Source organism: Neovison vison, chromosome 2 (assembly GCF_020171115.1).
Source record: "Neovison vison isolate M4711 chromosome 2, ASM_NN_V1, whole genome shotgun sequence".
Taxonomy (NCBI): Eukaryota; Metazoa; Chordata; class Mammalia; order Carnivora; family Mustelidae; genus Neogale; species Neogale vison.
Genome location: NC_058092.1, coordinates 29,250,876 through 29,264,898, shown reverse-complemented (window position 1 = coordinate 29,264,898; position 14,023 = coordinate 29,250,876). Strand labels below are relative to the sequence as shown.

Here is a 14,023-nt window from a genome sequence, read left to right as displayed (position 1 = left end):
CTCATGAGAATGCTGGGAGACAGGGAGTCAAGCACTCTTAAGGGATGAGCAAACTGAAGCGAAAAGAGGTTGAGTGAAAAAGAGGCTGCAGGGCCTGCCGGTTAAGCCCTTTATGGCATAAGGAGCTCTGACATTTGATTGTGTGGATTTGAATCCAGCCTTTGCTATTATTAGCTGTGTCACCTTTGGCAGGTTACTTATTCTCTCTGTACCTCCATTTTCTCAACCTTAAAATGGGGGTAAGAATACACATTTCATACAGTTGTGGGATAATCAAGTACATTAATGTATGCAAAGTGCTGGGGCGCCTGGGTGGCTCAGTCTTTGAGCATCTTCTTTCAGCTCAGGTCATGATCCAGGGTCCTGGGATGGAGCCCCGTGTCAGGCTCCTTACTCAGCAGGAGGCCTGCTTCTCCCTCTCCCACTCCCCCTACTTGTGTTCCTTCCCTCTCTCACTGTATCTCTCTCTGCCAAAAAATATATTTATTTAAAATCTTTTATATATATATATTTTTTTAAGATTTTATTTATTTATTTGACAGACAGAGATCACAAGTAGGCAGAGAGGCAGGCAGAGAGAGAGCGGGGAAGCAGGCTCCCTGCTGAGCGGAGAGTCCGACTCGGGGCTTGATCCCAGGACCCTGGGATCATGACCTGAGCCGAAGGCAGAGGCTTTAACCCACTGAGCCACCCAGGTGCCCCCAAATATATATATATATATATACACAAAGTGTTTAGGCCGGGAGGGACTGGTGCAAAGCACTCAGGACATGCCAGCTCTTATTAAGGCTGTTCAGCAGAGGTTCAAGCCTTGAGGAAACACCAGAGACTCCAACTCTATCTTTGATCCATCACCTTCCTTACTCAGTCTTAAGCCCTCCCTCTCTGAAAGCAGCTCATCTTTGCCCTCTCCTTACCCCAGATCAGACCCTGCCTTGTCATCTACTCCAACCAGGCAATCTTCCCTGCCCTCCCCAGGTCTAGGAGTCACCTACACCTGCAAGACAAAGCCCAGAGAAAGGGCCCACCGGTGGGCGGGCTGCTTACTCCCTAGACTCTGGTTAGCAGGTACCTGTGGTCCAAACTGAGGTAGAGAGGAGTGCAAACTGAAGCAGTGCCATTCATTCATTCATTCATCAGATATTTATTATGTGCCAGCTTCGGAGTAAGTACTGGGAATGGGGTAGTGAACAAGAAGGACCTAGTCCCTGCCCTCATGGCACTTACAGTCCAGGTATCAGGAACAATAATAAAGCAATTAGTTTGATTTGGAGGGAAACCTGGCCTCAAGGGTGACTTGGGACCCAGGAAGGCAAGCATATGATTCAGAGATGGGAGTGGAAGGAATTCAGGAGCTCCAGCCTGGATGGGAATGAGCCTCTGCTCTGAGAACTTGGCTGGATCCAGCCTGGGGGATGGGAGAACCTCTGTGGGCACCTGAATCTCTACTCTAGATGCTGAGGTTATTTCTAGGGTTGGTTTGTTGTCTCTTGTTTTGCAAACAGTACAGCAGAGCCTCCTCTTCCCTCCCCCACCCTTCTACATCAAGGCTATTTATGCCTAGTGACAAGCCTGAGGATCCCAGGGGAGTTGGCCTCAAGGACCTGGAGGGGCCTTGTGTCCCTGGCAGACGCCAGTCCTCCCTCCCAGGCACAGGGAGGAAGCCAGAAGACTGGAAACTGTAGAGGTGGGGGAGGAGGGGTTCCCTCCACTTCCCTCCACCAACCCTGCAGTGCCCCATCTGAGCACACGCTTCACACCCCTCCCTGAGAAATCCAAAAACCATGAGGCCAAGGATTAGGGTCTCCCCTGGGCTTCAAAGGTCAAAACTATTCCTGGGCACTGTGGAAACCAAGGCCAAACTTCTCTGTCCCAGGACGCGGCTGGAGGTGAGGAGTTGGTTACTTCTGTTTTTGCCACTCAGAGCCCTGAAATCAAGCGCTTTAAAGGTCAAGGTCCTCTCCGGGGTTAGGGGGTCTTCTCTTCACTGCTTGTTGCCAGAGAACACCTTGGTTCCCACTGATAGGGCCATGACAGCAGAATCAAAACCACTCCCCCCCAGGCTTGATTAAGTACTCTTACAAACTCGGTCTAGGTGTGACCCCCGGGGTGGGGGTGGGGGGTAAGCTAGATTCGGTGGGAGGGACGCACTCACGAAGAGGCATGGACTCTTGGTCCCCTAATGGACCTTGGTTTGGTCTGCTGGATACTGTACTCCTTCCTTGAGATGGAGTAGAGCAGTCTCCCGCTGGCTGCCGATGAGAGAGGGGAAGGCAGGGGGAGAGTACGGCGAAAGCGAAGAGGGGACGGGGGCGGGGTCCTGGCCACCCGGGAAGGTTGGGAGAGCCAGGTTAGACTGGGCCGGCCGAGGGGACCTGGAGCGGGCTCCAGCGCAAAAAAGGAGATGTGGGCGGGGTCTGGCCCCCACCCTCTGGGATGCGGGGCCGGGGCGGGATCCCCACCCCGCGGGCAGGGGCGGCCAGGGGGCGGGGTCCGGGCGGGGCGGGCCCCGCGCGCACTTCCTCGGGGAGGGGTTGGGGCAGTGCTCCCACTCGCCCACACAGTCCGTGTGCAGCCGGCAGCCTCGCGGGCGGCTTGCTCTGCCCCAGCCCTGCCCGGCCCGCAGGTACGAGCCGGCGAGGGACGCGCGGCCCGGCTTCCCCTCCGCCGCCGCCCGCTTCGAGGTGAGCTCCCCGCCGAACCCGGCTCCGAATCCCCTCTCCCTGCCCCAGCCGCCGCCCCCTGCTCCCGACCCGGGTACGGCCGAGATGACCCGGGGCGCGCTGGGAGCGGGCGGCGCGGGGGCGCTGAGCCCCGGAGGGTGCCTCCCGGATCGCACTGATCCTGGACGCCAAGCGGGGCGGGGGCTGCTCCGAGACTTGGGCGGGGGAGGGGGCCAAGTTTGAAACGGAGAAGCCAGAGTGAAGCGAGTCACCGGGAGGGTTCGAAAAAGTGAGGCTCCCAGAAAGCCCGGTGGAGCGCGACCGAGACTGGGACAGCAGAGTCAGGCTTAGACAGGAGGCTGCAGGGATACCCGAGGAAAGGACAGAGGCTTGGCGGTAGAGTCACCGAGAGGCAGACCCGAGGCAGAGGGACCGACCCAGGTTTTGTGGAGCGGAGCATTTGAAGGAGAAGCATGCATTGCCCCCCGTGGACACGTTGTAGCGACCTTCCCGGGGCTTTGCAGGGTCTTAGGCAAGTGAGGGGCGCTGAAGCCTAAGATTCCTTAGCCTCGTGATAGATTAGCCTCTGTGAGGCCTAGAGAGCCCTCCAGAAACTGGAGACAGAGACACTCAGCAACAGAGGTGCTAAGTGAGAGAAGGGGTAGGAACCCCTTAGAGAGACTCAGGAACCAAGATTTGGGTGTCCAGGGGTAGAAACCCGCGGGGGTGTGCGGGGGCATTGGGAGCTAACCAGCCAGAGAGATAAACGCAAAACAGAAAGACCGCTCAAGTGTGCAGAGGAACGGACTGGCTGAGTGGGGCAGAGCTGACTTTGATGGGGGCGCATTGACAGCTTCCCAGAGACCTGTGAAGACTCTGGCCTGAAAGACTGGGAAGCAAGGATGTGGGGAAACAGAAACTCTGGGCCAGCCAGACCCCTGTGAGGCAGAGGACCTGAAGACAGACCGAGATCAAAAAGGAGCCCCAGGCATATACCAAGACAGCCCAACTTATTTTTAAACTCACATCTTGGACGGGCTGCTTCAGCCCTGGGGGACTCAGGGTGAATGAACTGTTCCTCTGCTGTCCCCAAGGCAGCTGCTGGATCCTGCTTCCCACCCCCCTTCCCCTAAACTCCTTTGACTCCTAGGCCCCATGGGGGGAGGAGAGGAGAGAAGGAAAAGTTTGGGGTTGGTGCCTGATAGCAGGAGGTGAGGGGGTGGGGGGAATTAGGTTTCTCCCCTTAAATCTCCTGTCAGTTCATGGGAGCTGGGGGAGGGGTCTGCTCTGATCCTGACTCACAGCTGTGGGACCTGGCCAGGGTCCTCCTGGACAGTGCATGGTGGAGGGGGGCAAAGGAGTTGAGCGGTTGGCATGGGTAGTTGGAAAGGCTTCTGGGTGTCTTCCAACAGCAGGGTTGGCAGCTGGGGGAGAAGAGTGAGGTTCCTGTGCTGGTGATGTCACCCCGTATCTCCCATACCCCTGCTCTTAAGTGTTGACCACCCCCTTTACTGCCACTGCAGCAATTTTAGGGGGAAAAACAGGAAAGGGCTCCAGGCTGGAAAGCAGGCCTTTCTGAGACCTGAGTGACCTTGGGCCTGGCTTGTCCCTGGTTTCTATGCTCAACTGTAAGATGGGAATGATCCCCTATCCTGCCTGTCTTCTGGGAGATATGGTGAAATGGTGGATAGGATGGCACTTCGTGCAAAGCAGGACATTGTGCAGGTACTTACACCTGTGTACCTGGGTGACGGGTCTCTCTGGGGTCAGGCTGGTCCCACTGAGCTCCCTGGCCACGTCCTGGGCATCTTTACTTCGCCCAGCAGAACAGGGCCGGGGCAGCGGGGGGGCTCTTTGTTCTATCCATGGGTCTACCCTGAGAACTCCCAGGTCAAAACCCAGGCCAGCTCCCTGACCCAGGCCTGGCTCAGAAACTTCTCTGACCCCTGGTATGTGAGGGGCTAATAATAAAAACACCAACGGCTACCATTTTACTGACTACTCACTTTCTGCCAGGTGCTTTCCAAGCACCAACATTTCAGCCTGACAGCAACCGCAGGAGTAGGAGGTAAGCTTAGATAAGGAAACAGGCCCAGGGACCTTAAGTGACTTGCCCAAGATCACCCAGCTAGTAAGGAAAGAAGTCAGGATTCAGATCCACATGCCACATTTGAGCCTCTGTAAGCCACATGCCTCAGCCATTTATCCAGCCGTTCTGAGCTCTGGAAGGTTCACCAGGATGTGTCAGATGTGTGTGTGTCTGGGTCAGGTGTAGGGGTGTGTGTGTGTGTGTGTGTGTGTGTGTTTGTTGGTGGAAGCGGGGACTGAGAACCATCTGGCAGACTGAGCAGTCTCCCCTTGCACCCCCCCCAATACCCCACTAGCCATGAAGGAATATAAGACCGGCTGTCTTCAGTCCCCTAGCACTGCCAAGGAAAGTAGGAGGGAGATGGTGAGGGAGGGGGATGGGCAGGGACAGGTGGGCCTTGACTGTGCCCTTCACTCTGTCCTCATTAGCATCCAGCTGGACAGACTAAGAGCCTGGGGGATTCTGGGAAGGAAACAGAAGCCATGCCCATACCCTATTTGGGGTGCCCCTGTTTCAGAGTGGTGACTGCCTCCCAGGGTCTGGCCCCAGGGCTAGCCTGGGCCCGGGAAGGTGTTGGCTGCTGTGGGCCACGCCAGGAAGGAAGGAAAAGACTCGGGTCACTCCCGGACAGACCACAGCCACACGCTCCACCTGTGTTGCCCCCTGCTGCCCAGTGGCTGACAGCCCAGGCAACCCTCAGATGCTGGGCCAGAGGAAACCCAGCCTGACTGGTGGGGAGTGGACCAAGAAAGAGGGCTACCCTCTACTGTACATCATAGCTCTCCCCCAGAATCTCCTCTCTGAAGATCCCAGCCCCTGGAGGCCTCACGGCCTGGCCTGGGGTATGAACTTTGTATTCCCCCCAACACACACATTGTACAGAAGGGCAGCTTTGAGTTCACAGAACATCCCTTCAAGAGCCAGGCCCTCTAGGCTTGGGCGTTTGCTGGCACCTGGAATCTGAACTCCAAGCCAGAGCAATGCTTCTTGGCCAGAATTTCCCACTGGGGGTGGCCGAGAAAAAGAGCACTTTTCCTTCAACTTGAGCCTGGGCAGGCTGGGGACTGCCAGTTAGTGGTGCTGGGGGGGTGGGTAGTGGGTTGGTGGGTTCCTTTGTCCTCTCCAGGCTCCTCTGCAGCTGTGAGAACATCCCCTTCCTATGAATCCTGGTGGTTCCTCTCCACCCAGCCAGGGATCCCAGCCCTTAGAAAGCAGGCTTCATGACGGAGGACGCTGGGGCGGGGAGCTCTGAACCTGGGGCTAGAGACTGGAGTCAGGGGCAGCAGAAGGGACTGGGAACCCCACTTCCCTGCCCCCCCACTCCCTATGCTCCTGTTCCAGAGGCAGCTGTGTGGATGACCTCATCCCGCAAACATGCTTTGTTCCTGAGAAAATGGAAAGTGTCTGAGGTTTGGTGGGGGCTGGGTTCTGCAGCAGCAGCTCTGAGGGCTCCCCCTTGCCTGACTCCCCACCCAAGAGGGGGCCTGATTGGGGAGAAAATGTCTTCTGTGGCTCCCATTCCCTCACCCTCTACTCCCCCTACCCCAAACCCTCAGAAACCAGAAAAGCTGGGGAGACGCTGTTTCTCCCAGAGGCAGGGGGAGGGAAATAATGACCCAGGGGACTGGAAAGATCTGCCAGGAGGGATGCCTGGCTGGAGATGGCAGGGGCATGCTGCGTAATCCCTGTCTTCAGTTCCCCCTCCCTCCCCAGGCATCTCACTTCCTTTTTCTTGCCCCTGTTGCGGGCCAAACCTGACATCTAGCCATCCTTCTGCCACAGCTGCTGCAGATGTGCAGGCCAAGGCTGTCCAGGCTGGTGTGACCAAGAGACCCAGCAGGGGCTGCATGGGGGTGAGGGCAGAGGGTCCAGCTGGGGAAGCTTGGCTGTATCCAGCTTACAGGATTTCCTTCCTGCTTAAACCTAGCCTGAGCCTCTGAAGTCCTTGCTTGGGCTGATTCTCCCGGACGGAAGGAGGCCCGAGGTGACTTCCACCTCCACCATTCATGGCCCAATATCCCTCTAACATTCCACTGGCTCCTGGAACGGGAGAGGGCGGGCACAGCCCATTCATATCCCTAAGCTCCTCACTCTGGAGCTCTGAGTGGAGGTTCCTTTTTCCATATCCCTAAGGCCCCTTCCTGGGAGTCAGAAGAGGGCGGGAGTGCTCTTCACTCGTGATAGAGAGTGGGGTGACTCTCTGCCCCTGCTCCTGTCCCTTTGGGGACAGTAGGGACAGTAGAAGCTAAACTCAGGCTGGGGCAGGAAATGAGTCACTGACCCAGGAAAAGCCCCCTCCCCCCAGATCTGCCAGGGCTCAGATAAGAAAACAACTTCTGCTTCCTGATTTTTTCCTGACCCCTTCTCCCCCCCCCCCCCCGCCTCTACACACTGTTAAATACAGAAGTAAACATGCACAACTGGCTTTCCAGAAGCACCCCCATCTTCATCATCTGCTGTTTGGACCCCACATTTCTTAGGCCTGGTCTCTTGGGTTTGTTGTTGTTGTAGTTGTTGTTTTTAACACAAAGGGCTTTTGCAAGGGGCTAAGCCACAGCCCGACTGGGTGACCCATACCCCACCTTTGGCACCTGGCAGAGCTCACTCACAGCCACCATGAGCGAGGCCTTTGACTGTGCAAAATGCAGTGAGAGCCTGTATGGCCGCAAATACATCCAGACGGACGATGGTCCCTACTGTGTGCCCTGCTATGACAGCACCTTTGCCAACACCTGTGCCGAGTGCCAGCAGCTTATCGGGCACGACTCCAGGGTAAGGACTGGACCAGACCGGGCAAGGAGTGGGTGGAGGCTGGCAGAGGGGCATGGGTGCCAGGCCCTTGCCATGCTCCCTGCAGGAGCTGTTCTATGAAGACCGCCACTTCCACGAGGGCTGCTTCCGCTGCTGCCGCTGCAAGCGCTCCCTGGCCGACGAGCCCTTCACCTGCCAGGACAACGAGCTGCTCTGCAATGATTGCTACTGCAGCGCCTTCTCGTCACAGTGCTCCGCCTGCGGGGAGACTGTCATGCCCGGTACGTCCCCGGAGGCCCCGCCGTGCACCTGCCGCCCTGATGCCAGGCCTCTGCGCAGGCTCCGTGCATGGCCGAGGGACGGGCACGTGTATGGTGCATCCCGGGAGGCTTAGTATTACAAAGATCTGCACGCATGGCATCTTTTTGGAAATTGAGCACGTACAGGACCGGTCCTGCCTGTACGCTCCTGGGAGATGAGCATGCACAGGGACTGGCATGCCCAGGGATACACATGAGCGCTTAGCATGTGCAGGAACCCACATGCTTGGAATGTTCCTGAGGGTTTAACATGTGCCAGACCTGGTACAAACCTGTGGGCTTACCGTGCATGGGCAGACTGACAAGCTTGAGACACACCTGCGTATTTAGTACACTAGGAGCGAGGAGTTCAGTGAGACCATCCTGCTGGGTACATCGGGGTAGAGATGGGTAAACAGGGCCTAACATGTATGGTGACCTTCATGCCTCATAGATAGGTGAGGGCTGAGGACATGGGGACAATGACATGATTAGTAGACACCAAGGCTTCGCAGGTACTGAATCGGTGCCCGGCATTAGAATCCAGTGGGGGCAGAGACTCGCTGGTGTAGTGCACCTGTGTCTTTGCGGGTGTGCTAAAGCTATCGTGTCTGGTGTGTAAGGGCTTAGCATGTGCTGAGTCATCGTGCCTGTGACATGGGGGCCTGGTGGATGCTGACGTGGTCCTATCTAGCACATGTGGGGACTTCACACATGCCAGACCCCTCGCGTCTAGATTCTGGGGGCCTAGCATGTGTCGTCTTGGGGAGGAGCGGGTCGTGGGTGCCATACGGGTTATGAGGGTCCTGATGCATGTGTGTGGATGCCACCCAGCTTAGGCTTTGGGAACAGCGGGGTCTCTTCTCAAGGGCAGCAGAGGGCAGCCCTCAGGAGCTTGGGACCCAGCCTCTGAGAGGGACCCCTGTTCCCCACAGGGTCCCGGAAGCTGGAATATGGAGGCCAGACGTGGCACGAGCATTGCTTCCTGTGCAGCGGCTGTGAACAGCCTCTCGGCTCCCGTTCCTTCGTGCCGGACAAGGGTGCTCACTACTGCGTCCCCTGCTATGAGAACAAGTTTGCCCCTCGCTGTGCTCGCTGCAGCAAGGTGGGGGCAGGGCCGGTCGGGGGTGGGGAGTGAGCGAGGCTCTGTCCCAGGGTGGGGATCACCGCTCCCCACTGCTGACCGGTGCTGCCCCCACAGACGCTGACGCAAGGCGGCGTGACCTACCGTGACCAGCCCTGGCATCGAGAATGCCTGGTCTGCACGGGATGCCAGACGCCCCTGGCAGGGCAGCAGTTCACCTCCCGGGATGATGATCCCTACTGCGTGGCCTGTTTTGGAGAACTCTTTGCACCCAAGTGCAGCAGCTGCAAAAGCCCCATCACAGGTGCGACATGGGTCAGCGAGCATGGCGGGTAGGGTGCAAGCAAGGGAACGGGATCGGGATCTGGAATGGGGTGAGTCTGAGGGACAGGACTATGCTCTGGACCCTCGGAGCTAACCTCCAGCCTCCCCTCCAGGACTCGGCGGAGGCAAGTATGTGTCCTTTGAAGACCGCCACTGGCACCACAGCTGCTTCTCCTGCGCCCGCTGCTCCACCTCCCTGGTGGGCCAAGGCTTTGTGCCGGATGGAGACCAAGTGCTGTGCCAGGGTTGCAGCCAGGCAGGGCCCTGAGCCAGGACTCCGGGGCCCAGGCCTCCCAAACCAGGGCTCCAAGGACTAAGGCTCCTTTTCCATACCATCTTTGGGACCCAGCCCTTCCTCAAATCAGGGCTCCTCCTGGGCTCCAGGATTTAGCTTCCCCACTCCAACACCCCCATACCGGTACTCCCTGACCCAGGGCCCCCAAACCTGGACCTTTATGGAGCCTCCATGGTTCAGATCCCTTTCGCAAGCCTGGACTTCAGAATTCAGCCCTTTCCCCACAGTCTGGTGCCCAGACCAAGACCTCTCCCCAGATCAGGGCTCTCTATCCAACCCTCCAAACCTGGACTCTGGGACCCAGGCCCCCTTCAATCTAGACTTTTTTCCAGAGACTTTAGGTCTTCTATGGGTGCCTGAGAAGCCCTCAGAAGTGGACTCTTCTCAGGCTTGATCCTCCCCACCCCCAATCCCACCGTATCCCCAGGGCTGGGGCTCTCTAGGCAGCAAATCAGGGGTTCACTGTTTAAGGGGATCCTAGAGCACAGGGTTTTGCCCAGTCCGTGTCTGTCGAGTGTTTTCTCATTTTGTTTGCGCTCCGTTTTGCCCAGAGATGGGCAGAGGGGTGGAATTGGTTCATTCCCCCCTCTTCCAGATTCTGCAATAAAGCAGTGTGAGGAAGCGAAGGCCTCTCTGTGTTTGTCTGCGGGTGGTGGGGTGGGGGGTTCCGTCGCAGACCGGGAGACTCAGGCTCTTCCAGACCTCCTCGGTGCAGGGCAGAGGAGGAAGCTGCTGGGCCACGGGGTGGAAAATCTCCGGAGAACTGGGATCCCCGACGCTGCTACCGTCCCTCTCAGGCTTAACCAGCCTCCCCAGTACTGGCGAAGGGCTTTTTCCTCCGGTTGGGGATGGGAGGGGTTTGGGGGAGGTCCCGGACTCGAGTGGAGTTGGCGGTGGGTTCCCCGCTGCAGTACAAACCGCCCCCCTCCTTTAGCAGCCCTTCCCAAATCCCGCAGAGCACCCCGTGCGGATTCCCAGTCTGGGCCCAGACCCCCAACCCCCTTCCCCCTCTTCCCGAGGATTAGCGGAGGCGGCCCGGGATCCGCTCGCGGCCGCACGTTTTTTGCCAAAAAAGGCAAGGATGCAGCTGCACGCGCCGCGGGAACATCTGGATCTGATTCCCGGCATGAATGGGTCACGGCCCCGCCCCCCCGTGATTCAGGGGCGGAGGCGGGAATGAGAGAGGGGGGCTGTCCCCCAAAGTGGGGAGATGGGGCGGAGCGCTGCTCCCCTCTGCCGGAGTCCGACGCCGGCGGCCCCTGCCCCGCCCTCGGCCCGGGACGGTCGGAGGCACACTGGTGCGCCCTCGCGGGGCGCGCGGCTTAGGGAGCTCCTGGTCCCGCTCGCCGCCTCCTGGGGTGGGGACCGGCGCCACGGTGCGGGTGAACCTCGCGTCCCCTGGGAGGGGGGCCCACGGGTCCGGCTGACCCGCGTGATCATCTGTATCTCACACTAAATCCTCCCAGAAATCCTGCGGGGCGCGCATTTTTCCACTTCACAGAGGTGGAGACTCCACTCGGCAGTTCCACAAAGTCACCTAGGGAGTCACAGGTAGATTCCTTTCAGACTGCCTCCCGGGCGGATTCGAATCTTAAACTTTCTGGGGCTGTGGTTGACATGTTCAACAAACCTTTACAAATACCCACCACGCGTGCTTATAATTAATAATTACATGTTTACATTTTTGTCTCTCCCACCGGCTTCTTCGAGAACTGGGCTCGCGCCTGCCTTGCTCGCGCTACTGTTCTCCGCTCCTGGCACTTACTACGTGTTCAATAAATACTTGTTGAGGAAGAGTCGTCCGAGCATAGAAAACAGCTGGTGCAAAGAAAGGGCGAGCTGAAGAAACATACGGCGCTTCGGGCAGCAGCAAATAATTTCATTCGGAGGAAGTGCCGAGAGACTAAAATGGCAGGCAGAGGCCAGGTCACAAAAAATGTAATGCCAAGTGAAACAGACCTCACCCTACGGGTAAAGCAGCCAGTGGAAATGTTTAAGCAGGGGCATAAGTGATCACTCTGGCTACAGCATGAATAATGGATAGCAGGGGTAAGATGAGCAGGCTCTGTTGGAAACTGGTGTACTGGTGGAGGAGAGAGGTAAAGAGGCATCGGGGTGGAAAAAACACGACTTGGTGACTGGCTCAAGGAAAAGGAGAAGGCTTTAAGGGAAAGAAGGTGAATGCTTTTGCTTAAGTGGTCCACCCCCCTAAGAGGAAAAGATACACAATTACGGTGACATTGATTTCAAGAGAAACATTTTTCAGATTTAACATCTTGGAAACCCAGATGCATTGTATAATAGAAGATGTGACACAGTTTAACAAATTTTTCTTTCTTAGTGTAACATAAAATGGTGGAGTTAACATTTGATGGCATCTCATATTTGATGAAATATGGTAGATTCCAAACCCTACCAAACACATACACACACACACACACACACAGATTGTCTTCAGTCTTGAATAGAGATTTCCCACCTCTTTGGGGAGGGGTGGGGCACCTCTGGTGAATTTTGCCAGGGGTGCTCTCTTTAAGGTTGAAATCTTGCTTAAATTTTTAGGCATAAATATAACCCTCAAAACACCCCATGAGCCGGCAAGACAAGAGTCATTATCATCCTGTGTTATTTTTCAAACTTTAAAAAACAAAAAGCAACGCATTCCTATTTTAGAAAAATTGGAGACTTACAAAAAGTAAAGAGAATAGGTAAATCACTAATAATTCCTTGATATATTACAGCCTCCTGGTTCTTTTTTGTTAAGCATGCTTATGTACATATATATTTTCATTTTGAGTTTTAAGTTTATTTTTTAAAATGCGAAAGTGGGGTGGGTGGCTCAGACGGTTAAGCAGCTGCCTTCAGCTCAGGTTATGATCCCAGGGTTGGGTTCTCTCCTCAGTGCAGAGCCTGCTTCTCCCTCTCCCTCTGCCATTCCCTCTGCTTGTACTCTCTGGCTCTCTCTATCTGTGTGTGTGTGTGTGTGTGTGAAATAAATAAATAAATAAACATTTTTTTAAAATGTGAAAGTAATATATGTACATTTTAAGAAAAAACCTTTCATGCTGAGTACACACAAAGAAAAGTTTCCCGCCTGTACCAGATCTTCTGGGATATCTCCTCATAAACAACCATTGTTTACTGTTACTTGGATATCCTCACAGAAATAACCTCTTCGTGCATCTATTTTTATACACACTATTATGTGTCTAGATTTTTTTTCACTTTGTGTGGCCATCTTTCCATTGAGTTCATATAGATTTTTTTAAACAGCTTTATTGAGGGATAAGTTCCATAAAGTCCATAACATAAAATTCACCCGCTTTGAGTGTACAATTCAATTACTTTGAACAAATTTAATAGCATTGTGGAACTCTCTCCACAATCCAATTTTAAAACATTTCTATCACCACCAAATTTGCTGTCACTTCCAATCTTCTTCCCAGCCACAGAAAACCACTCATCTACTTTCTGCTCCATATATTTGCCTTTCTGGACATTTCATCTCAGTATATCCTATGTCGTTTTTTGTGTATGGCTTCTTTTTCTTAGTATGATGTTTTCATGGTTCGTCTATATTGTAACATTCCTTTATTGCTGAATACTATCCCACTGTATGGATATACCACATTTTCATTCATCAGCTAATGGATGTTGGAGCTGCGACCAGTTTTGTTGATTATAAATAACACTGCTATGACCATCTGAATATATGGACATATGTTTTAATTTCTATACCTAGAAACTTGCTTCATTCTTTTTTTATGGCTGTATAGCATTTCACTGCGTGAATGTACCATTTTTTATTTAACCAGACCCCTTGCTTACAATTAGGTTTTTCTCCACATGTGAACTTGTTGTTTTTTAAAATATTTTATTTATTTCAGAGAGAGAGAGAATGCCCCTGCTGGCGGGCATGGGGGGGGCGCCTGGGCAGAGGGAGAAGCAGACTCTTTGCTGAGCAGAGAACCTGATGTGGGGCTCGATCCCAAGACTCTGGGATCATGACCTGAGCCGAAGGCAAATGCTTAACCGACTGAGCTACCCAGGCAGCCCTACACATGTGAATTTCTTGAAGAAAAAAAAAAAAACAGAGAGATTTTTTTTTTAACTTTATTTATTTATTTGAGAGAGAGAGACAGTGAGAGAGAGCATGAGCGAGGAGAAGGTCAGAGAGCGAAGCAGACTCCCCATGGAGCTGGGAGCCCGATGTGGGACTCGATCCCAGGACTCCAGGATCACGCCCTGAGCCGCAGGCAGTCGTCCAACCAACTGAGCCACCCAGGCGTCCCGAGAGATTTTTTTTTTAAAACATTTCATTTATTTGTTTGACAGAGAGTTCACAAGCAGAGCAGCACGCAGAGAGAGAGGGGGAAACAGGCTCATTGCTAAGCAGAGAGCCCAATGTGGGGCTCGATCCCAGGACCTTGAGATCATGACCTGAGCCAAAGGCGGAGGCTTAACCCACTGAGCCACCCAAGCACCTCGAGAAAGGGAGAGAGAGAGAGAGACATTATT

At 54.8% G+C, this 14,023-nt stretch overlaps 1 protein-coding gene across 2 annotated transcripts; it reads left to right on the top strand.

The window, feature by feature from the left end:
• Positions 1–2,579: 2,579 nt before the first annotated feature.
• FHL3 (four and a half LIM domains 3) lies at positions 2,580–9,493 on the top strand. Of its 2 annotated transcripts, none has more exons than XM_044237850.1 (6): positions 2,580–2,684; positions 7,351–7,524; positions 7,610–7,784; positions 8,738–8,907; positions 9,004–9,190; positions 9,324–9,493. In XM_044237850.1, exons 2-6 carry the CDS (start codon positions 7,369–7,371, stop codon positions 9,476–9,478), a joined length of 843 nt encoding a protein of 280 aa, XP_044093785.1. In that variant the 5' UTR covers positions 2,580–2,684; positions 7,351–7,368; the 3' UTR covers positions 9,479–9,493. The 2 variants fall into 2 exon arrangements, with proteins under 2 accessions (XP_044093785.1, XP_044093786.1); XM_044237851.1 differs by having other exon boundaries at positions 7,264–7,524.
• The last annotated feature ends 4,530 nt before the right edge of the window (positions 9,494–14,023 follow it).

What these genes read in the sequence shown, in the direction of transcription:
- FHL3 (XM_044237850.1), top strand. Translation starts at nt 7,369, where the DNA reads ATGAGCGAGGCCTTTGACTGTGCAAAATGCAGTGAGAGCCTGTATGGC. An exon ending in CGGGGAGACTGTCATGCCCG is followed by an intron (nt 7,785 to 8,737) that starts GTACGTCCCCGG and finishes TGTTCCCCACAG; the next exon opens with GGTCCCGGAAGCTGGAATAT. An exon ending in CTGCAAAAGCCCCATCACAG is followed by an intron (nt 9,191 to 9,323) that starts GTGCGACATGGG and finishes CCTCCCCTCCAG; the next exon opens with GACTCGGCGGAGGCAAGTAT.